At 36.5% G+C, this 25,162-nt stretch overlaps 1 protein-coding gene across 12 annotated transcripts in view; it reads left to right on the top strand.

Moving 5' to 3' along the window:
* Window positions 1-24,916, top strand: part of TRPC1 (transient receptor potential cation channel subfamily C member 1) — a 60,170-nt gene extending 35,254 nt beyond the window's left edge. For 9 of the 12 annotated variants that reach the window (XM_065943699.1, XM_065943698.1, XM_065943703.1 and 6 more), the window contains 6 exons: window positions 5,417-5,556; window positions 7,205-7,348; window positions 15,480-15,691; window positions 21,002-21,203; window positions 21,503-21,697; window positions 22,724-24,916. In XM_065943699.1, coding sequence (XP_065799771.1) covers window positions 5,417-5,556; window positions 7,205-7,348; window positions 15,480-15,691; window positions 21,002-21,203; window positions 21,503-21,697; window positions 22,724-22,951 — 1,121 coding nt within the window. In that variant the 3' untranslated portion in view covers window positions 22,952-24,916. Of the gene's footprint in view, window positions 1-2,220; window positions 3,428-5,416; window positions 5,557-7,204; window positions 7,349-15,479; window positions 15,692-21,001; window positions 21,204-21,502; window positions 21,698-22,723 lie in introns of those variants that run through there. The other 3 variants (XM_065943702.1, XM_065943700.1, XM_065943708.1) reach the window with 2 other exon arrangements.
* The last annotated feature ends 246 nt before the right edge of the window (window positions 24,917-25,162 follow it).

Below are 25,162 nucleotides of genomic sequence, written 5' to 3'. Positions count from 1 at the left end.
AAACTATTTCTGAAAGATTGCTGTATATACCTTAGTTGTGAAGAAAGGACATTTTACATTATTTATCTATAATTTATTGTTTAAATGAAGTGAGAGAGAGAGAATATCTTCTTTGTTTTGTAAAGTAAAGATTCAGTGTAGCCAGCTCTTTGTAAGATTAAAGTTTATATTTCTTAGCAGTGAGTAAAAAACTCACTGGTCAAAGAGTCAGCCCATTCTTTGGATAGCATAAATATTACTGTTATCATTGAATTTCATAAGAGATGTAAAACTATGGCTACTCTTTTCTAATCACAATGGCTTTGTTTCCAATAACATTGAACACACACATAAACACACGTACCTACAATATTATTAATTTTCTAAACATATTCTTTCTCAGTAGGAAAGTACAGTGTGAATTAATCCAGTAAAATTCCTGAAAGTATTTTATTTTTCACAGCACAGCTTCTGCTTTGAAACAATTAGATCTGAATAAACTTTGCCCAGGATGTCTTCTGAACCTGTTGTGTCATTAGATCACTCTGTGTTACTTAAATATATAGATCTGAAATTGCTGTAAGAAAACATGTAGGAATCATTTGCCTGCTTGTTTAAAGGCATTCCTTGGTTCAGTTTACTTTTTCATGCAATGAATACAGTGACTCCTGACTCATGATACCTGGCTTTTGTATATTTATTTTTTGTTATTTTCCTTAACCCTCCAAAAAAATAAATAGGGTTGAATTACAAAGAGCAAAGTAAAAAGAGAAAACAGTGTGTTGTTGAATCCGCAGACTATTAATGGTATCCATTTAGTTAGGTATTTTTTTTTTAATCATTGGAATATAATAGAACAGCCCTTACAAAAAGGTACATTTTGAAATGTTATACACCTGCTTTGTCCCGGCACAGGCAGTAACAGATATGGCCTAACATGCATGGTGCTTATGATCTAATTATTATTTTTAAAAGACACAGTAACTTGAGAATCACACAGATAAAATAAATAATTATATATGAGCTAAATTCTGCTAAGTAAAGATCATGGAGCTAAGAGGGCAAGGATATTATAAGGGCTGTTTACCTAGTTGGGGGATTGGGAAGGCTGTCCTGAAGAAGTAATTAATAAGCTAAAATTTAAAGAATAAATAGCAGTTAACTTGGAGAATTGGGAAAGAAAATTATTCTAGGAGAATTGGGAGAGAAAATATTCTAGGCTGATGTAAAAGTTGTATTCAAGGAACATGTGGCAAGAGGCACAAAGAAGGGACTGAGTAATGGTGGAGCAAGGAGAGCAAGAGAAGTGGAATTCAGGGTGAAGCCATAGATGCGGATTTTGCACTAGACCCAGGACAGCCTTGTCGGCCATGTTAAGTAATTTTGACTTAATACTAAGAACAGTGGGAAACCACTGATTTTTTTAGTGGGTAAGTGACAAGATCATTTTGGCTACAGTATAGAGAATGGGTTGGGAGGAAGAGCTATGGCAAGAGTAGCTGGAGGGAGACCAGTAAAGAGCCTGCTGCAGTAAGCTGATGGATACCTTGAACTTAGGGTGGTTGTGATAGAAAAAGAGAGAAAGAAACAGATTCAGGAGATATTTATAAAGTAAAGCAAATAGAACATGGAAATATATATATACCACATATACATATCACATACATACATGTATATACATATATATTTCCATATATATATGTGTGTATATATATATATAGGAGGAGAGGAGGTGGGACATTATTAAGCAATGTAAGTATTCTGGAAGAGTACTAAGTTTGGGAATTTGTGAGAGACTAGACTCTGAGAGTGGTTTTGGATATGTTGAAGTTAAAAAGTCTTTGAGATACTCAAGAGAGATAGCAATCATCCAATTGGTTGATTTCATAGTCTATTTTTAAAAAATTTTTTTTGTTTTTATTTCATAGTCTAGAATTGAAGAGGAAGTTTAAGTGTGAGTTGGCAGTATGCACGTAATCTATATATATGTTGTATATGAAACTATGGGCATGCATGAGACACTTGAGAAAGTATAAAATGAGACGAGGGGACCTAGGAGCAAGCCTTGAGGAATCCCCAAATGATGGGATTACAGTTTTGCTAATATTAATAATTCTATATATGTATATATAGTCCATTGATTATGTAGTGATTGCATTGCTTATAATAGTTTAAAATTGTTGTGTTCTTCTAATCCAATTCAGAAATGTGAAATAGATCAAGTATATTAGCGTCATAGATCAAGTATATTAGCTTCATTTTGGTGTGGAGTGTTGCATAAGAGATGGGAAAACACCTGTCAGTGGTACTTAATATTCTTTCATATATCTGCCTTTTTTAAATCAAAATCTTATCCAATCCATGTTGTAATTTTTGTCAAGAGTTCCATTTAGGTATAATATTGCATTTTACAGAAATAAAACACTTATTTCTTTAAGCATCTTAGTTTAGTGTTTTAGTGTTACAGTGTTTGGGTTAATAAAATAAGTTATTTTATTTGATTTAGCATTAAAGTTATTTGCTTTAACATTTTTGATAGTTTTTATCTATTTTCAATTTTTAAAAATATTTATTTGGCTGTGCCAACTCTTAGTTGCAGTATAAAGGATCTTTAGTTGTGGCATGTGGGATCTAATTCCCTGACCAGGGATTGAACATGGGCCCCCTGCATTGGGAGTATGGACTTTTAGCCACTGGACTACCAGGGAAGTCTCTATTCATTTTAAATAAAAACTCATTCAAATGGAATTTTTAAAAAAGTATTTTCTGTGTTGGATCTGCAAATATTTAAAAATGATCTTGTACATAAATTATGTGTTCTGTATAATTAAGATATTATGAACAGAGTTTTTCAAGAATACTCTCGAAATATTTTTCCCAGGGGACTTATTCAGTCTACTGGTAAGCCAGAGGATGATTCTAATGGCTTAACTTGATCTTCACCCATATGTAGGTTGTAGCATTCTATTCTTTTGTCATTTATTGTTGTTCAGTCACTAAGTCATGTCCAAATCCTTGTGACCCCACGAACTGCAACATGCTAGGCTTCCCTGTCTTCCACTGTCTCCCCAGAGTTTGCTCAAGTTCATGTCCATTGAGTCAGTGATGCTATCTAACCATCTCGTCTTCTGTTGCCCTCTTCTCTTTTTGCCTTCATTTTTTCCTAGCATCAGGGTCTTTTCCAATGAGTTGGTTCTTCGCATCATGTGGCCAAAGTATTGGAGCTTCAGCTTTAGCATCAGTCCTTCTGATGAATATTCAGGGTTGATTTCTTTTAGGATTGACTGATTTGATCTCCTTGCAGTCACTTTACATTCTCCTTAAAAATATCTCAATGGAGGAATGTATCATAAAGCAATCCTCGATTGCGGTACTGTTCTCTGGTACTTCTAGGAATATAAAACTGGAGAAACTTCTGGCCAAAGAAGAGGAAGGAAGTTTTGGTTTGGTTGGTATTTATTTATGTGTATTTATTCACTGAGCAAGTTTTTTGAGCACCTTCTGTGTATCAGGCACTATTTAGGACATTCAGGACTTTGGTTGATAAATATTCTTACCTTTGAAGAGTTTTTACCCAAAGTGGGAGAAAGATAGTTAATAATAGACATAATAAGTAAACTATGTCCATTGTTTAAAAGTGATAAGTACTAAGGGAAAAGAAAGAGAAGCAGAGTTGGAGGATTGGGAGTGACGGGCATAAATTTGCTATTTTAAATAGGATGATCAGAGCAGGTGGTGAGGAAAGATGCAGGATGGATGTCTGGATGAGGAGCTTCCAGCTGGAAGAAGAGCCAGTGTCCAGCTGGGGAGTTTTGGGTGTTCAGAGAACAGCAAGGAAGCCAGGAGGCCAGCGTGACTAGGGTAGTGGAAGGAAAGATTCAGAGGAGAGGAGATCCAAGAGAAGTAATGTAGGGCCTCAGAGGCCGTTGTAAAAAATTTGATTTTGACTCTGAATAAAAGGAGATGTAAGGGAAGGTGCAGTGTGCAGTGCCTGCTATGCACGGTCAGCGGCAGTGGTCTTAGGTTCTTAACATTCACACTTGCCAGACACCAAAGGCAGAATCTGATGCCAGATTTGCTTAGCTCTGTAGAAGGATATAAGGCAGGAAATAAAGCATGACAGCTTCAAATTGCAAAAGAGTGGGGCTTCTTCTCAGCCCCATAGGGGGCACACTCAGTTGTGTGGAATGAGGCCATATTAATGGGTGTGGGTTACCCCAGCCAGGGAAGCCTGAAAACTGCAGGATTTCTTATAAATCTGGATATCTTACAAAACCTCAGAGTGTAGTTCCCCCTACAGGCACACTTCAAGTTAAAGAAACATCACACAGAGAAGCTGAAACCTGTGTTTCTTAACATGTTTTTATATAGTCCTGTTTGTGTATACTTTTGAGGTCTATGATTCCACTTATGCAGTTTCCCAGTCAGTGATTGTTTTTATAACAATGTTGAACACAGCTGACTTTCCATACTTTCCTTAACATAGTACGTTTCCAAGGAAACCACTTTAATAGATGATAACATGAGGTTTTGTTCCCATGGGGAAAGAGTTCTAGCTTGCAGTTAATTTTTTTTCCTCTGGGACTTGCTACAGGGTTTTGATGAGAGAAATAACACTTGGATTTTAAAAAGATTGTTCTGATCACTGTGTTGAGAATAGATTTCAGGGAAAACAGGATAGAAGCAGGGAGACCAAGTAGGTTTTTTCAGACATTCAGGCCAGAGAAGATAGTGGCTTAAATTTGAAGTAGTGGTGAGAAAATTTAGATCCTAACTATATTTTGAAAATAGAACCAATGGATTTACTATTCAGTGTGTGGTTTAAGAGAATATCAGTCAAGGGTGAGGCAAGGACATTTAGAGTGAGCATCTAGGATGGAGTTGCCATCAGCTGAGATACCGAAGTCTTCAAGTGCTGTGGGCTTGGGGGCAGAGATTAGGAGTTCAGTTTGGACATGTTAGGACATCCAGTTTGAGATAGCCAAGTACCTGTGCAAGTTAAGTTTAGGAGAGGGGTGTAGAGATACTTATTATTGTGTAAATACAGGTTGAGTTAAAAAACTTGAGAGTCTACCACATAGATACTATTTAAAGCCATTAGACCAGACGGGATGAGGTCACTGTAAGGGTGAGTGTAGATAAAGAAAATAATCAGGCACGGAGCCTTTGGAGAGGGGACATTTAATAATGACTTATTTGTTTTCTTATGCTTGTTTCACGTCACTTATTAAAATCCCTCTCTGGGAAAGATATTGTCAGATGAAGCTTAAGATTCCTTCTCTTTCAAATTTTAAGAACTTTTTACTAATGTTATTTTTTTCTTCTGAATGAGGTTACAGGTGACACATGTTATTTATTTAATACTTTGAATCTTAATGTATTTTTTTTGTTTATTATTGAATTAAGAGCATCATCTGATTTTTTTTCTTTTTTTTAGGAATGATATGGTCAGACATTAAAAGACTCTGGTATGAAGGGTTGGAAGACTTTTTAGAAGAATCTCGTAATCAGCTCAGTTTTGTCATGAATTCACTTTATTTGGCAACCTTTGCCCTCAAAGTGGTTGCTCACAACAAGGTGACTATTAACTATGTCAACTGAAGGCACAAGTGAAGTTTATTTAGGGAAAACCCAAGACATTAGCTGTGGATCTCAGAGTTACTTCGGCCCAAGTCTGTGTCTGATGTGTTTTCATTTTAAACCTATCTTTGGCAAGGAAATAGTGCCCATTGTTTCCTTCCTTTCTAATACTTTCAAGGGTGTTCATTACCTTTAAATGTTGGTTACCTTTTATGTGCCAGGTACCTTGGTTGATACTTGCTATACTTTATCTCATTTTATTCTCACAGGGATTCTATGAGAAAGATGTCCTTATCCCCATTTTGCAAATAAGGAAAAGGAAGCTCAGAGATAATATAAGTAACTTGTCCAAGACCACACAGTAAGAAACCAAGACTGGATTTAAATCCAGGTCTGTCCAGGCATTTTCTTTCTACCAAATGCCAGTTCCTTACATCTGAGCGAGGTTCATTTACCTATTACTTAAAATGAGAACACAAAGTTATTTAAATTGGTTATATTTACCAGGGAAAAGTTTATCTGAATGGAACTCATAGTGTTTTACACATTCCAAATCATGATGGTTATTTCCCATAGCTTAAAAAGTGATGTAAATTTAATTATTTTCTGATGCCTATAGTTTTATATTTAAAATTTGATAAAAATCCAACCTTATAGACATCTTACAATGTTACTTTTATAAAGATTAATTTAAAGCCCAGGAAAGGTAACGGAGATTATGTTGACTATCTTTGTTTACATCTGAGTTTAGAATTCTGAAGTGTCACATTCAAGGAACTATTATATAATATTTTTTGAGTTTTGGCTGATTTACAGACTAGAGAGAAAGCAAACTGGTTTTCTTATACCACTTTATTAAAAACTCCATTCCTATATTTGATCAGTAGTAGAGAACATGTTTATTAGGTATGTTCAGTGACCAGAGTTGTGAGGTTATTAAGAAAATAAAAGTTGATCACATATAGATAAATGGTTGGATAGAGAGGTTGATGGTCATTGGTCTTTTTAGACTGGTCCCTTTTTTAGACTGGTCTCTTAGACTACCCTCTAGAAGCAGGGTACCCATATAATTTTATTATTTCAAACCAAGACACACAAATGAAGGAAAGCACAGTTAATAATTATGCCAGGAAGACCGGTATGTAATCTGGGAGTGTCCCAGGCAGTTGAAACATGTGGTTACTCTGTGTCTAGGTATAATAATACACCCTTTTTTTTTTTCTTGTTTAGAAGGGAGAAGAGCGTCTATGGTGCATTGTAGAATCTTGAGTCAAGTAGCTAGCTTAATTTAATGTGAATGCTAATTAATTTCAAGCTTGTGTTGTGGAATTTAAGAAAGACTAGCAAAAATTTCATTCATAAAAAGTTTAATGACCATCTTTAAAAAATTATTTCGTTTTTTAAAGCATGAGAATTTCTGAGAAAACCTCTTCATGAAACACAATTGGTATTGCTCCACATATGTAGAAATCATCTATTTATTTAAAACAATGTTATTTCTATTAAAAGAGAAGTTTATGAAACATAAGTGGAGTTCTGACACAAGGAGAGACAAAATGGTTTTCTTTCAACGGTCAGAGTATTTGTTTTTATTTTCCTAAGTTGAGAGAGCCACTTACCCTTGGCTTTTTCTTCCTAATCTTAGTTTCATGATTTTGCGGATCGGAAGGACTGGGATGCATTCCACCCTACACTGGTAGCAGAGGGACTTTTTGCATTTGCCAACGTTCTGAGTTATCTTCGTCTCTTTTTTATGTATACCACAAGCTCTATCTTGGGTCCATTACAGGTAAGCAGTTACAGTTTCTTAAAGAATATTTGTTAAAGCTTCTACACCTTTTTCTTGTCCACTGGAATATTGTTTCTCATGATGTCAAAGCTAACCTTTGCTTTTGAAAATAATTAGCAGTTGAAAAAGTAACAGCGTGTTCATCTGCTTTGTTTCGGGCTGAATGATAATCCTTTGCTTTCAGATATCCAGAGTTTTATTAAGTTGTGGTCCATTGTCCCTCTTTCCCAAGTCCACGAACATGGATGTATTTGAAATAAATACTTCAGACAGTAGAGGGACATAAAAATTTGCTTTTTCCCAAGATGAACTTCATATTTAAAGTTTTAAGTGATAAATATAAGGGAGATATTGTACAGAGTTCATACTTGATGATGGTTTTGAAAATAAGTTATATTTCATAAAATACTTCCTTACATAATAACTATTAAACATAATAAGTTAGAAAATGGCTTATTTAATTTTTTTTAAAGATATGTTTATTTTGGCTGTGCTAGATCCTTGTTGCTAGGTGCAGACTTCCTGTGATTGTGGCAAGCGGGGGCTCCTCTCCAGCTGCAGATGTGTGTCCTCTCACCGTGGCGGCTTCCCTGCTTGTGGAACACAGCCTCTAATGCAGTCTCTCAGGCTTGGTAGCTGTGGCTCCCAGGCTCTAGAGCACAGGCCCAGTTATTGTGTTCAATAACTGGCTTAGTTGCTCCTCGGCATGTGGGATCTTTCTGGAGCAGGGATTGAACCCGTGTCCCCTGCATTGGCAGGCAGATTCTTAACCACTGGACCACAAATGAAGCCCAGAAAATGCATATTTAGAGCTAAAAATTTCAGTTTATGTAGTCTAGCTTTACACTTTATAGTACTTTTACAGTTAAGGAAATTGAGCTTTTATTTATTCAAAGTAATATGATTATTTTTTTGAGAGAGTCCAGGGATAAATTCTGAGTCTCTTTACACTAAAGAAAGGACTCAGAGTACCGCACAGTTGCACTCATCTCACACGCTAGTAAAGTAATGCTCAAAATTCTCCAAGCCAGGCTTCAGCAATATGTGAACCGAGAACTTCCAGATGTTCAAGCTGGTTTTAGAAAAGGTAGAGGAACCAGAGATCAAATTGCCAATATCCGCTGGATCATCAAAAAAGCAAGAGAGTTCCAGAAAAACATCTATTTCTGCTTTATTGACTCCACCAAAGCCTTCGACTGTGTGGATCACAATAAACTATGGAAAATTCTGAAAGAGATAGGAATACCAGACCACCTGACCTGCCTCTTGAGAAACCTGTATGCAAGTCAGAAATCAACAGTTAGAACTGGACATGGAACAACTGGTTCCAAATAGGAAAAGGAGTCCATCAAGGCTGTATATTGTCACCCTGCTTATTTAATTTATATGCAGAGTACATCATGAGAAACGCTGGGCTGGAAGAAGCACAAGCTGGAATCAAGATTGCTGAGAGAAATATCAATATCCTCAGATATGCAGATGACATCACCCTTGTGGCAGAGAGTAAAGAGGAACTGAAAAGCCTCTTGATGAAAGTGAAAGAGGAGAGTGGAAAAAGTTGGCTTAAAGCTCAACGTTCAGAAAACTGAGATCATGGCATCTGGTCCCATCACCTCATGGGAAATAGATGGGGAGACAGTGGAAACAGTGTCAGACTTTAATTTTTTGGGCTCCAAAATCACTGTGGATGGTGACTGCAGCCATGAAATGAAAAGACACTTACTCCTTGGAAGCAAAGTTATGACCAACCTAGATAGCATATTTAAAAGCAGAGACATTACTTTGCCAACAAAGGTCCGTCTGGTCAAGGCTATGGTTTTTCCAGTGGTCGTGTATGGATATGAGAGTTGGACTGTGAAGAAAGCTGAGCACCGAGAAATTGATGCTTTTGAACTGTGGTGTCGGAGAAGACTCTTGAGAGTCCCTTGGACTGCAAGGAGATCCAACCAGTCCATCCTAAAGGAGATCAGTCCTGGGTGTTCAGTGGAAGGACTGATGCTGAAGCTGAAACTCCAATACTTTGGCCACCTCATGCGAAGAGTTGACTCATTGGAGAAGACCCTGATGCTGGGAGGGGTTGGGGGCAGGAGGAGAAGGGGATGCTGGATGGCATCACCGACTCAATGGGTGTGAGTTTGAGTAAACTCCAGGAGTTGGTGATGGACAGGGAGGCCTGGCGTGCTGCGATTCATGGGGTCACAAAGAGTTGGACACGGCTGAGCGACTGAACTGAACTGAACTGAACCCCACAGATTTTAGTAGTTGGTTGTTCTTGAAAGGTGGAGTCAACTCTGCTTGTGACCAGCTCTGCATAATACTCTGTTATTTTATAAGTCTGGATATCTGAGCAATATTCAATCTTTCTTATTAAGTCAAAATTTACCAACAATTTAGATTCTTTTTTTTATATTTTTAAAGAAGATATTTTAAATAATATGCATAATTACCTTCTCCAACAGAGATATGAATACAAAATGCAGGAAAAACCCAATTTGATTTCATTTGACTTGTGCTGTCATCCTTCAGTGTTTCCTGAAATGTGGCTCCTTCAAGCCAAGTCCTGTGAGATGCTCTGACTGAAATACGTTTGGGACACACTGCATTCCATATAATCTCTTTCAGGAATTCACAGTACACATGATCACATTAAAACCTATGAGAAAGAAGTAATGAAACTTGTTTAACCTTGTTCAAACTATCATCACCTAAATTTACTTAACATCATACCCATTTTTCATGAAATATGCTCAGGTCTTTTTTTTTTCTTCCAAAACATGATTTATGAAATACTGGTTTAGTTTGTCTATTATTTAAATGTTATTTTGATTTAATTTTGCCACTAGTATCTTCTATAAATGTTTTTAACCAAGAGTCAGCAGTATTTTTACATGCACATTGTCTTGTTTGTTTCTTAGCTAAAAACTGGTGTTATTACTAGGTTTCTATACTGGAAATTGCTTTATAGATTTTTACAAAGGGTTAAATAGGAGAAAGTAAATTATTATTTCTTGGTAAATTGTTTGTTTCTTTTTCTGAGAACAGTTGAGTCAGGTCTTCCTGACTCAGTCTCTTCCCAAAAGAACTGCAGATGTGTGTACAAATACTGCATAAGTGGATATTTGTCTTTTCAACTGTGGTGTTTATTTTTCCTCCTCCAGGAGAGTACTTTATATTGTTCAAATAGCCACAGAACTAATAAATAATTAACGTCAAGCTAACAAATATTTATTTTGTTCCTATTTTTTTAAAAAGGTCTATAAGTTAATCATAATATATGTTAAAAGGTTATGATCTAGTCCAGCAAATGATTTTTAAAAAATTATCTCAGGACTTCCCTGGTGGTCCAGTGGTTAAGACACCCTGTTCCTGATGCAGGGGGCGTGGGTTTGATCCCTGGTCAAGGAACTAGATCCCACATGTTGTGGGGTGTGGCCAAAAAATAAATAATAAAAATTATCTTTATTAAGGTATCCTTTTCCATACAGTAAAATGCACCCATCCTAACTGGATGGTTTGATGAGTTTTGCAAATGTATAAACTTGTTTAGAGTATGACTGCTTCTCAAGGTTGCAGGTTCCCTGCCCCAAGTCTGCATTCAGCAGGAAAAAGGGGAAAGGCAGAAAGCATGAGCTTGCTGTCTTTCTTTTTTCAAACAAGAGGACAGTTATTTTTCCTGGAGGCTTACCAAATGCTTTCACTTGTAGCTCATTGGCCAGAGTTGGGTCACATGGCTGTTTGTGTCTCTGAGGAGATGAGTACTTTTTAAATTGAGCATGCTGTGCTCAGTTGCTTCTGTTGTGACTGACTCTTTGCAACCCTGTGGACTGTAGCCCACCAGGCTCCTCTGTCTGTAGGTTTTTCCAAGCAAGAACACTCGAGTGGGTTGCCCTCCTCCAAGGGATCTTCCTGACCCAGGGATCAAACCCGGGTTTCTTAACGTCTCCTGCTTTGGCAGGCGGGTTCTTTACCACTAGTGCCACCTGGGAAGCCCTTAATTGAACATATTGCCCCCCAAGACACTAGGGTCTGGTTAGTCAGAAAGAGGATGAAAAATAGAAATCGAATAGGAATCTGTGGAGTCCTGTCTTCAGGTGTTTACTTAAAAAACTTCTCCAATAAAGACATCTGTTTTCCAGACTAGTCTTGTTAACATGACAGACTTGTATAACATATTAGTGAGAAAGAAGTCTAAATCATTTTGTGCAGAAGATTTATAAAACATTTTCTTCTGTTTTGTTAATCATAAGCCAGGAACTCAATTAAAATAGATTGACCCAGTTGTGAGGAAAATTGACAATAAGTTAACTACTTTAGCTAAAGTGTAACTTTTTTTCTTTACATGCATAACCTGCTGTATCAGATAATGTTTTTATGTGATTCCTGCAGTTGTCTGTTAAATTTGTCTCCATTTACTAACATTTTGTCCTTTCAAATTTTTGTAGATTTAGAAGCTAACAGACTTTTATTGTAACTGATTATATAATAGGAGTCTAGTTCTCTCCCTTAGTTAGATGGACCATAATTTATTATTCTTATAGAGACACTTTGGAGAATGAAAAGATGTTTTTCATTACTAACTTGGGATGACAGCTCTGAACTGGGACTATACCAGGCAAATCAAGGTCATAGAATTATCCTGTATGGGAGATATAAAATGACCCTGATTCAGCAGTGATTGACTGCTAGAAGAGACAAACAATAAATATTGGTATAAAGTGAAAAATACAGAGATGACATACAAAGGACTTGGGAGCATGACTGAGGGGGTGCTTAGAGAGAGTCAGGAAGCTTGAGTTGTGATTTCTCTGTATATTTTGTATATTAATGCCTTATCAGATACATTGTTACCAAATATCTTCTCCCATTCAGTGTGCTGGCTTTTAATTTTGTTGATGGTTTCCCCTGCTGTGCAAAAGCTTTTAAGTTTCAGTAGGTCCCATTTATTTTTGTTTTTGCCTCCCTTGCCCTTGGACATATCCAAAGATGTATTGCTAAGACCAGTGACAAACAGCATACTGCTTGCGTTTTCTTGTAGGAGTTTTATGGCTTCAGGTTTTTGTATATGGTGTGAGAAACTAGTCCACTTTGATTGTTTTGACAGATATAAAGGACGTTTTGCGCGTGAATAGCTTGATTAGATAGAACTTTTCTACAAATAATTACAGGTTTTTCTCAAGAAAGATTTGGAAGAAGAATGACTAGAAGTTATTTTTGTTAACTCTTGTCAACAACTTTTTAAATTTAACACTTGATATGCACCCTAATGATATCAACTCTTTCTTCTATCAGGCGTTTTAGCATATTTCTGCTATTTTACATAGTGTTCTGTATATGAGGCTTTTTCTTATGTTAAATTATTGCATGAGGATATCTTGGCTTCCTAGGTGGCTCAGTGGTAAAGAACCCGCCTGCCAGTGCAGGAGACACAAGAGACTGGGTTCGATCCCTGGGTTGGGAAGATTCCCCTGGAGTAGGAAATGACAACCCATTCCAGTATTCTGCCTGGAAAACCCCATCGACAGAGGAGCCTGGTGGGCTGCAGTCCATGGGGTCACAAAGAGTCGGACATGACTGAGTGACAGAGCACACATAAGGATGTCTTGGGCTTCCCTGGTGGCTCAGATGGTAAAGAATCTGCCTGCAATGCATAAGACCCAGGTTCAGTCCCTGGGTTGGGAAGATCCTCAGGAGAAGGAAATGGCAACCCACTGTGGTGTTCTTGCCTGGAGAATTCCATGGACAGACGAGCCTAGTGGGCTCCTTGATAATACATTTTAAGTAGTAGTAACATATTAAAAGATAGGATTCTCATGATGCCTCAGTATTTCTATATAAAAGGATGTATTAATTTTCAGTCACACAAAAAAACAGTATGCTTATCACTTTCATAGCTTTAGTATTCTTCTTCATTCTATTATTGTAGTAGTTTTAATTTCCATTTTTCTAATTACCAGGAAAATATTTTTCTCTGTGTATACTATTGTATAAATTTCAATATTAATTTTTAAATTACTATCTTTTTTACTTCTTACTGTTCACATTTCTCAAGTAAAACTGCTAAGTAGTTTTAAATAAGTAAATATTTAAGAAAGCATGATTGTTATTTTTACAAATAAGCCTTGTAATATTTCTCAGATTAAAATTAGACTAAAATTACTTTTCACGTTTGCCTTTCACATGAATGTTTCATAAATGTGCTCTTCAAGCTAATGTCCACGTCAGTGATACCTACTGTAGCTAATTTTGGTTCTTCCATCTTATACAAGAATTAATGTCATGTTTTTAAAAAACAAGTCATGAAGTTTGTGGTGTTCTTATCAATTATTGCTCATCTTGATACTTGATCTTATCAAATTATTGCTCATCTTGATGAAATTGAATTATACTTGTCTTTAAAACTTAGTGATATTAAATGAAGAATTTTACTTTTGGACTGAATTTTTGAAATTACCTTTAAGCTTGTAGTGTCTAAATTTTCTTCAAATTTAGTCTTTTCTATCATTATCTAAAGCAGTTATTGTATTCTTAACCATCATACATTATTAGGTTCTCTATTAACGTGACGTGGCTTTATTCTAAGCACTTAAAATCTGAATAAATGATTTCTTTCCAAAATGAGATAATAAAGCTGTCCTTGATGAAGAGAGAAATGGATTTCTTCTCTTTCTCACACAGTTTGAGCTTTCCAATTCTAAAAGCTCTCTGTTTCTTCCATCAGATTTTTGCAAGAGGGCCAAGTGAGGGAAGCTTGAGATTTTGAAAACTACCACATGCTGATCAAATGCACAGACATCAGGCCTGGTGGACCTATCCACTCCAAGTTGCCTGAAATACTAGCTTGCGCAGTGCCTTAAAATTTTAGCACCTCTTCTCCTTAATTAGCTGGCTTACTTTAGTGGGCTGGAGGGTCTTGGCCACTTGCCTGCTCCTCCTGTTTGTAACATTGGCAACTGGCATATGTTACGTTGGCAGGCTTGAAGCAGTTCAGAATTTTATTTGAAGTTGGATTAACTATATAATTTGACCTGGTTGCATTTGAGGAAGGATTATTTCTAAACACTAACTTTTGTATCTTAAAAAATTCATGTAGCAAAGAAGATTCAAAGGAGTATAAAGTGAGAAAGTCTGCCTTCCACACCCCTAGTCCTATAGGTAGGCACTGTTAATGGTTTCTTGTGTAAACTTTCAGGAATTTCCTGTGCATATCAAACTTTGTCTATGTGAAAATATATATTTGATCTATTCTTTAAAAAATAGCTGTTATAATGCTATCGTGTACCTTGCTTTTTTGACTTAATGTTTTCTAGGTACCTTTCTACGTCAGCACATCGAACTCCATTCTTTGTAACAACAGCTTTAGAATGTTCTAATTTTTGCCACAATTCTCCAGTGAAAATCCTTGTATGTAATGCATCTTTGTGTACTACCTATGGGCTAAATTTGTAGGCATAGAATTTCAGGGTCAAAAGGTAATGTTAAATTAGTCTCCAAATTTGTACAGAATTTATGAAAAGCACCTATTCCCCAGATTTTGAAAGAGTATTGAAGGAGAATGAAATTAGGCTTGAGTAAGATGTGCTACACATATCTAAATTACAAAAGATACTCACATACAAGTATTAGACCCTCTCATTTGACTTAACAGTTATACTTTTTTCTTAATAGACCTCAAATGAAAATTCATCACCTTGGCAACAGAGATTAGGTCAGTCCTCAAGGAGGAAATGCTGTTCTTTAAGAAGTGGTTTAGAATTGGTTACAAATTTTGAAAACTTAATGTCATAATGGTTTTGTATCTGTAAACTTTACGAGACTATAAATGTAAGCATTTATTTCCCTTTAGGTTTTAGCAAGGAATTTTCCTTTTGTCCCTTGCAAACTTGGACAGAATCTCCATGCCTCTTCCTCTACCTTCATAGCAACAGTATCTTCTGCAGATTTGATCCAGATTCAAGGAATGTACCATCTAACACTCACAGTGCTGGCATGATCAGAATGGCTTTTTGTTTGATAACTGGATTTTTGATGTTTAAAAGTGCCAAAATATCTCACAGGGGAAAAAGAAAAATAGCCTTGTGGATCATATATTTTCTTGCCTGGTCATTTAGTTTTTCATATTTTTGTTTTCCAGATGATTTTAATGAACACCTATGTAATATTTCCACAGATTTCAATGGGACAGATGTTACAAGATTTTGGAAAATTTCTTGGAATGTTTCTTCTTGTTTTGTTTTCTTTCACAATTGGGCTGACACAGCTGTATGATAAAGGCTACACTCCAAAAGAACAGAAGGACTGTGTAGGCATATTCTGTGAACAGCAAAGCAATGATACCTTCCATTCGTGAGTGTCTTTTAAATTTTTGGTAAACATATTTCTTTAGGCCCTGTTATGTGTGAATTCATACCTATAGAACTAGAACTGCATATTTTCTTTAAGATATGCCTTTTGAATAAGAAATACTTACTTGTCATGAATCATTTGATAATCATCAACAACAGACACCTTCAATATGCCAGACACTGTTCTAAGTGCTAAGTAAATGAAGTATCAGTGAGCAAAAACTACTCTCATGGAGTTTATTTCCTGGTGAGGTGATACAGGCAGTAAAATTAAGAATAAGACATGAAATTAAAAGACACTTACTCCTTGGAAGAAAAGCTATGACAAACCTAGATAGCATATTAAAAAGTAGAGACATTACTTTGCTGACAGAGGTCTATCTAGTCAAAGCTATGGTTTTTCCAGTAGTCACGTATGGATATGAGAGTTGGACTAAAGAAAGCTGAATGCTGAAAAATTGATTTTTGAACTGTGGTGTTGGAGAAGACTCTTGAGAGTCCCTTGGACTGCAAGGAGATCCAATCAGTCCATCCTAAAGGAAATCAGTCCTAAATATTCACTGGAAGGACTGATGCTGAAGCAGAAGCTCCAATATTTTGGCCACCTGATGGGAAATCTGACTCATTGGAAAAAAGATCAGGAAAGATTGAAGGCAAAAGGAGAAGGAGGAAGCAGAAGATGAGATGTTTAGATAGCATTACCGACTCAATGGACATGAGTTTGAGCAAACTCAGGAAAATAGTGGACAGGGAAGCCTGGTGTGCTGAGTTCATGGGGTCGCAAAGAGTCCGACATGAACTGAACTGATATTATACAATATTGATAAGGACCAGTAGCCCAAGGAAAGCTTGGGCCAAGGAGGATTTTTGTGTAAGAGGGTGTGTAGCTTTAGTTAGATATGATGTTAAGGAAGCCCTCACAAAAGATGGCGTTCAAGTAAAGCTATAAAGTTGGTGAAGGATCAAGCCATGAAGAAGAATCTGGAAGAAGAGAGCTGGCAGATAAGGGAATGGCAAAGGCAAATGCCCTGAGATGAGAGTGTAACTAGCATGCTCAAGGAAAAGCCAGGAGGCCAGTCTAGATGGTATGTAGTGAATCAGAGGAAAAGCGAGCTGTAGGTTAAATCAGGAAGGTAATGGGGAATTGGGCTTCCCTCGTAGCTCAGACAGTAGAGAATCTCCCTGCAGTGGAGGAGACCTGGGTTCAGTCCTTGGGTCGGGAAGATCCCCTGGAGAAGGGAATGGCAACCCACTCCAGTATTCTTGCCTGAAGAATCCCATGGGCAGAGGAGCCTGTCAGGCTATAGTCCATGGGGTCAAAACTCATGACAGTGACTAATGGGGAATAAAGCACATCAAGATGGCAGAATAAGAGGACATGGAGCTCACCTCCGTCTACAAATGTATCAAAAATGCATCTACATGTGGAATAATTCTCAGTGAAAGTCAGCTAGAAATAGGCAGAAGGACTCCAGTACAACCAAGGCTGTAAGAAAGGTACACATGTAATCAGGTAGGATGAGAAGAAGGTGATTGATCAGGACCCGTACCCCTATGGGGGGATTCAAAGGAAAGGGGAGATTACACAGGTGGACACTTACCCTGAGGAGTGAGTGGGTCAAGCCACAGACTCTCCTAGTCGGGGTTCTGTGCATGGGAGACAGGCTGCCTTAGCTGGTTGGTTGGAGAATCCCTGGGACACATAGAAAGACTGGAGAAGCCTGGACTGCAGCTCATGAGGAGTGCAGGTGCTGGCTTGCCCCTGGCGAGGGCAGAGGGTGGTCTGCCCTAGTGGCTTCCAGGTTTCCTATGACCACCTCACTGCTCTCCCCAGCCTGAACTGAGCAAATACCCTGGCCCTGCTCATTCTACGTCACAGCATGTCCCCGGATCTAGGGCATCAGGACCTGGGAAAAGACTCAATCTTGAGACACAGAGGCAACTCAGTGTAGCCCAGGGGAGGAGGCAGTCGCTGTTGTTGGAGCTTACTCCAGGGGCACCCTGGAAGCAGTCCATAGTTCTGACAGCAGCATAGTGGCTGGGTTTCCTGTGACCACCTTGCTGTGTGCCCAAATCCAATCTGAGTGAATGCTCTGGCCCCACTCACTTCAACCACAGTGCAGCACTCAGTGGCTGTGACCAGGGAAGAAACAACCACGGCCGCATCTGAGTGGAGCCATGGACACTTAGCACAGGTAGCGCATGGGACTCTGTAAGTACAGGAGCCCCACTTGCTTCAGCATGCCCCTCCTTTTTTTTTCATTTATTTTTATTAGCTGGAGGCTAATTACTTTACAATATTGTAGTGGTTTTTGCCATACATTGATATGAATCAGCCATGGATTTACATGTGTTCCCCATCCTGATCCCCCCTCCTGCCTCCTTCCCCATCCCATCCCTCTGGGTCTTCCCAGTGCACCAGCCCTGAGCACTTGTCTCATGCATCCAGCCTGGGCTGGTGATCTGTTTCACCCTTGATAGTATACTTGTTTCAGTGCTATTCTCTCAGAACATCCCACCCTCGCCTTCTCCCATAGAGTCCAAAATTCTGTTCTGTACATCTGTGTCTCTTTTTCTGTTTTGCATATAGGGTTATCGTTACCATCTTTCTAAATTCCATATATATGTGTTAGTATACTGTATTTGTGTTTATCTTTCTGGCTTACTTCACTCTGTATAGTGGGCTCCAGTTTCATCCATCTCATTAGAACTGATTCAAATGAATTCTTTTTAATGGCTGAGTAATATTCCATTGTGTATATGTACCATAGCTTCCTTATCCATTCGTCTGCTAATGGGCATCTAGGTTGCTTCCATGTACTGGCTATTATAAATAGTGCTGTGATGAATATTGGGGTACATGTGTCTCTTTCAGATCTGGTTTCCTTGGTGTGTATGCCCAGGAGTGGGATTGCTGGGTCATATGGCAGTTCTATTTCCAGTTTTTTAAGGAATCTCCACACTGTTCTCCATAGCGGCTGTACTAGTTTGCATTCCCACCAACAGCAGCACTCCCTTCTTTTGGGGCAAAGATCCTGGTGTGGGGAGAAGAAAAACACACACACTTAAAAGGAACAGATTCAGCTCCAGATTGACTCTCAGGGCTTCTACTCCAGCAGCTTGGAGTAGATCCCACCCCTGACCACAGGGTGGTGATGGCCACTGAGCAGAGAGGATGTCCCTTCTCACACCCTGCATGGGCTCTAGACCTTCCATTTCCAGCCACTCCCCCCACCACGGTGAGAGCTGCCAGCACATCCTGAGGAGAAGTTGGTATTTGCATCAAATCCAGCCATCCCACCAAATCCTATGGGGACACCCATAAGAACACCTCTTCAAGACCAGAGTAGGCAACTGTTTCATCTAAATTCATAGAGGCAGAGAAAGTTAAGTAAAATGAAAAGGCAGAGGAACTACTCTCACTTGAGAAAGTAAGAGAAAAACCTTGAAAAAATAATGAAACAGAAATAATTAACCAGATAAAGAATTCAAATCATTGGTAATAAAAATGCTAACTAGTTTACGTCAAGAGAACATAGCTAAACAAAGATCATTTTAGTAAGGAACTAGAAAATATAAAAAAAGACTCAAAACAAAAATAGGCAATTCAGTATGTACATCTATGGTTAATTCATGTTTATGTGTGACAGAAATCAAGCCAATATTGTAAAATATCATCAATCAATTAAATAAATATTAAAAATAGACAATTCAATATCTGAAGTAAAAAAACACTGAATAGCAGACTACGTGACACAGAAGAATACATAAGTGGTCTAGAAGATGGAATAATGGAAATTACCCAATCAGAACAGCAGAAAGGGAGACAAAGTGAGAAAAAGCTAAAGCAGTCCACTAGATTTCTAGGATGATATTAAGCAAACAAGCATCTGCATAATAGTTCTAGAAGGAGACAGAGAGCGAGAAGGGGATTGAAAATGTATTTGAAGACATTATGCCTGAAACTTTCCAAAACTTGAAGAAGGAAATGGATATCCAGGTACAGGAAGCAAAGAGGGTCCCAAGAAAGGAAACCAAACAGACCCACATCAGGACATATCATAAGTAACGTGGCACAAGTTAGAATTCCAAAGGCATCAAGAGAAATATAGTCATATACAAGGGAATTGTGTAAGGTTATCAGCTGGTTTCTCTGCAGAAACTTTGCAGATGATAGGGAGAGTCATGATTCATTCAGTGCTGAGAGGGAAAAACCTGTAACTTAGGATTCTCTACCCAGCAAGATCATCATTTAGAATAAGAGAAGAGATAACAAACCATCAAAAACTAAAAGAATTCATCAATATGAAACCTACCCTAAAAGAAATGTTGAAGGGTCTTCTCTAAATGGAAAGGCAATAAGAATCTATAGGAAAGGGAAAATCACAGTAGGAACGGCAGATACAGAGTAAGGATTGAAGATCACTTAAAAAGCTAATACATAGATTAAAAGAAAAAACATATAAAAGCAACTATAAATATAGTAAACAGTTGAGAGATAATCATGAAGATGTAAAATATGACATCAGAAACCATGTGGGTGAGTGGGTAAAAAAAGTGTAGATCTTTTAGAATGTGTTTGAACTTAAATGACTATCAGTTTAAAACAAGTAGGTATAGGCCAATGTATATGAGCCCTATGGTAAAGGATTCATCAATAGATGAATGGATTAAGAAAATGGGGTGTGTACTTAAACACACACACACACACTGGAATGTTACTCAACCATAAAAATGAAATTCTGCCATTGGCAACAATGTGTATGGACCTGGATAATACTATGTTTAGTGAAATAAATCAGAGACAAATACTATATAATATATTGTAAATGAATGCATATGCTGAACAGGATAGAGATTCACAGACATAGAAAACAAACCTGTGGTTATCAGAGGGGAGAGGGAGGTGGGGTTAATCAACTACTTCAAAGAAAAAAAGGAAGGGATAAAAAGGAAGGTAATAGGATCTTGTAGGACCTTGTTAGCTCTTGTATGGACTTTGGGCGTAGGAGTTTGAGAGCCATTTGAAGTTTTTGAACAAAGAAGTGGCAAAATCCTGTTAAGTATTAACAGGATCATAGGCTGCTATGTTGCGAAAAGACAGAATAGTAGTAAGAGATTAAACAGAAATGGTTTGTCTTCCTTTTGAGTTTGTTTCTTTGTTTACAGTAAGGCATATCTGTGATGCTGGGTCCATCTTTAGTTATTTTACAAAACATCTATTTTTTATGTAATGTATTAATAAATTCTTTATTTTTGCTAAATAGCTGCTTAAAATTCCTTTCAAATAGAAATATAATTGTCTTCACAGGTTCATTGGCACTTGCTTTGCTTTGTTCTGGTATATTTTCTCCTTAGCACATGTGGCAATCTTTGTCACAAGATTTAGCTACGGAGAAGAATTACAGTCCTTCGTCGGAGCTGTTATTGTTGGGACATACAATGTTGTGGTTGTGATAGTACTTACCAAGCTGCTGGTGGCAATGCTTCATAAAAGTTTTCAGTTGATAGCAGTAAGTAGTCATTCTTTTAAAATTTTTATATTCTCTTCAGGTCATACCAAATGTATATAGTAGGTAAGACAACCAAAGATTTAAAACAATTAAGAATTAGTATCTTTTAAAAATTAAATGTAAACCTTTTAAAAATGTAAATAATGTATATTAATTGCATGTCTTGAAGAAAATTTTTACCTCCAAGGTGTGGAAACATTTGAACAGTTTTGAACAGTCCTTACCAGTCCCACCATGTGTGTACGCGTGTATGCATGCCTAATCATATCCTGTGTTAGTTTTTCATTTGCCTCTTATAGAATCATGAAGACAAAGAATGGAAGTTTGCTCGAGCAAAACTGTGGCTTAGCTACTTTGATGATAAATGTACATTACCCCCACCTTTCAACATCATTCCTTCGCCAAAAACTATCTGCTATATGATTAGTAGCCTGAGTAAGTGGATTTGCTCTCATACATCAAAAGGCAAGGTTAAACGGCAGAACAGCTTGAAGGTAAGAAGTTAAATGTTTGAACTGCAACGTGATAATTTTAATAATTCCTAATTTCAGATGTTTTCTAAAGCATAAATATACAGAGTCCTAAGGGCTAAGATTTATGTTGTTTTATACTAACTTGTTGTAGTCATAAAGCAATTAGCAAAACAGCTTAAGAAAACAAGGGTTAAGACTGTTTGTTTTTTTTCATTCCTGTATCCCTAATGCATGGCATAGAACCTATCATAAAGTACAGATTCAATAAATATTTACTGAAAATGCAAGAGAGATGTGATTTTTTTTCATGAATTCTCATCTCATAGTTTTAGAACAAGGAAAATATTCAAGATATCTAAGCCTGTCAGCATAAATAAAGAGTGACTCCCAGAGTGAACTCATATTTTTTTCATTCTTTTTGAAAGTTGTTTAATATATGGATAATTCAATCCATGTTGCTATAAACCAGCAGTTGGCAAACCTTTTCTGTAAAAGAGCAGATAATTAATATTTTAGATTTTGTGGGCCATGACAAAATTACAGATTTTATGTGGGTAGTAATATAATGAGAGAAATTAAAAATATAACAATAATTGAGTAATACTTACTTATATATAATATAGGTCCATTAATGAAAAGAATGGAATTCTATTTTGGAATAACCCATTTTTAATCGGGGTTCAAAGTTAGTATTCCCCATCATCAAGTTAGTTACACATGTTCATCCATAAAAGCCACTCTTAGCTCATAGGCTGTCAGAAATAAGAAGTGGGCCATATTTGACCTGTGGGTCGTAAATTTGCTAATCCCTACTATAAACTAAGGATTTTAAACTGAGATAAGCATACAGGTAAGTGAGTAAAACAAATATGCAGGGCATATTTATTTGAAACACGTTGAATATTATTTTGTAACATCAAGTGGCAAAAATATCATCTAATAAAGCATTACAAATATGTATTTGTATCTGTAAACTTTTTTTAAAAATTCACCTCTTTTAAACATTTTTTATGTACATCATTAGTATCATATTATTTTGTTTTGAAGGAATGGAGAAATTTGAAACAAAAGAGAGATGAAAACTACCAAAAAGTGATGTGCTGTCTAGTGCATCGTTACTTGACTTCCATGAGACAAAAGATGCAAAGTACAGATCAGGCAACTGTGGAAAATCTAAATGAACTGCGCCAAGATCTGTCAAAATTCCGAAATGAAATAAGGGATTTACTTGGCTTTCGGACTTCTAAATATGCTATGTTTTATCCAAGAAATTAGCCATTTTTTAAATCGTGTAGAGAATAATTTTCAATATTATAAATCTAAAAGACTGCATTTGCATAACTTACAATTAAATTAATAAGATATATATTGAAATAATTATGTAAAAGCCATTCTTTGAAATATTTATAGCATAAATATATGTTATGTAAAGTATGTATATAGGATTAGTTTTTTTAAAACCCTCTGTCAGTGGCTTTTTGCAGGAGTAAAACAGATTGAGTAGATAGATTTTATTAGCATGCTGTTTAGTTTTCTTGTTTAAATAGTGCTTAATTTTTTTTCTGCTTAAGAAGGGCAGTTAGAACTGTCTTAACTATTGTCAGAAGGTTTTGTAAAAATGAAGATCAACAAAGGTGGGCTGATCTTTGATATGACACACTTGAGATACAGAAGTCATGTTTTAAAAATCTTTGTTTTAGGAGTTTACATATAGTTCAGTATTTATTGTTTCAGAATATAGGTTTGCCTAAAACAGTAGTCTGTTTTTTTCTTTTGTTATAATCTTAAGCAGAAAAGATAAAACCCTAATGAATATTTGAATCTATTTATGTGTCTATACATTAAATTCACTTCAGTGTTTGTTATTGTAATATATTTACTTTTACATGGTTGTAATTATTTTATTATTATTTTTTTCATTTATTTTTATTAGTTGGAGGCTAATTACTTCACAACATTGCAGTGGGTTTTGTCATACATTGACATGAATCAGCCATGGAGTTACATGCATTCCCCATCCCGATTCCCCCTCCCACCTCCCTCTCCACCCGACTCCTCTGGGTCCTCCCAGTGCACCAGGCCCGAGCACTTGTCTCATGCATCCCACCTGGGCTGGTGATCTGTTTCACTATAGATAATATACATGCTGTTCTCTCGAAACATCCCACCCTCGCCTTGGTTGTAATCACTTTATATCTTTAATTTTTCTTTTTTCACTTAATAGTATTTTATATATATATTTTCATTTATTGATAGAGTCAGTCCACATATTTAAATTTTTACAGAATTATGTAGCTTTTGAAAAATATAGTTAGTAGACTTTCATTTTGTAGCCATGGAGTATTTGATTATGTTTATAAGTTTGCACAACTGTTTCTGTAAAATTAGGTATTTATTGGCTTTTATTTTTTTTATTATCATGGTAGTGCTGTAATTTTTTTTCAAGTTGGAGTGAATGTTCCTAGTTATAAAGCTAACGCAAAATAAGGACTTAGAAGATAATTCTTTAGCATGTTTGGTCACAGCCTGTTTTGTTTTTGTAAACATTGAAAGACCTTTTAATGTAAGGATTTATCATATTTTTGAACTAAGGTTCTTGATCTTGTCTCCCAAAGAATTCCACAGGATTTAGCATAGCTTGTATAAAAGTGACTTCATGCTTATTTGTTGCTCATTCTTGATGCTTAGAATAAAAAGCATTGACTTTTTAAATAGAATAAAATATATATTTAAATTTTTTTCTGTGTTCTTATAAGGGATATAGATAACATTTTTCATAGGGTACTGCTTACATATTCTTGCAGCATTTCCAGTTAAGAGGTTATTATGTACACAATTATCTTCTTAACTGAATGTCTGATGGTCTTAAGGCCACAGGGTGCAGGTAGCCCTTGGTCTGTAAGCACCACCAATCCAGGGATCATTGTTGAAATAGTATTGTGTTTCATCTTGCTTTTTACTTTTTATTTTTTAATTTCTAAATTGTAAGTGTTCCCTCTTTGGGGCAAATTCTTATAAAAATGTTTATTGTAAAGTTATATATTTTGTCTATGATGGGATTATGCACTTCCCAATTGGGATTTTACATCAGGGTTTTTAGTCATTCTAAAAAATATCTAATTATTAAATCAAAATATTTATAGAGTGCCTACTGTATGCATGAGTTACTTATGAGGTATATTTTGAATGACAGCATATTGTGAGAAAAAAGGTAAATAAAACTTGACACTAGATTATAAATTGGCAGAGTCTGTTCATTGTATTATTGCATACTTTGAGATATAATTCAAATATCATAAAATTCACTCTTTTAAAGTGCACAGTTCCCTGATTTTTTTTTATTAACTATGGCAACAAAGTTCTAAAATTCAAAGTGTAACATCAGACCCTTATATATCCCTTCCACCCTGTGGTGGCAGTCACATTTAACTCTTGTAGCTATTTCTTCTTACATTTGTAAATACGATATTTTGAAATGATATGTCT

The sequence above is a fragment of the Muntiacus reevesi genome, chromosome 8 (assembly GCF_963930625.1).
Source record: "Muntiacus reevesi chromosome 8, mMunRee1.1, whole genome shotgun sequence".
NCBI classification, from domain to species: Eukaryota; Metazoa; Chordata; class Mammalia; order Artiodactyla; family Cervidae; genus Muntiacus; species Muntiacus reevesi.
The sequence above is the reverse complement of the archived record's forward strand: the minus strand, read 5'-3'. Positions and strand labels throughout refer to the sequence as shown.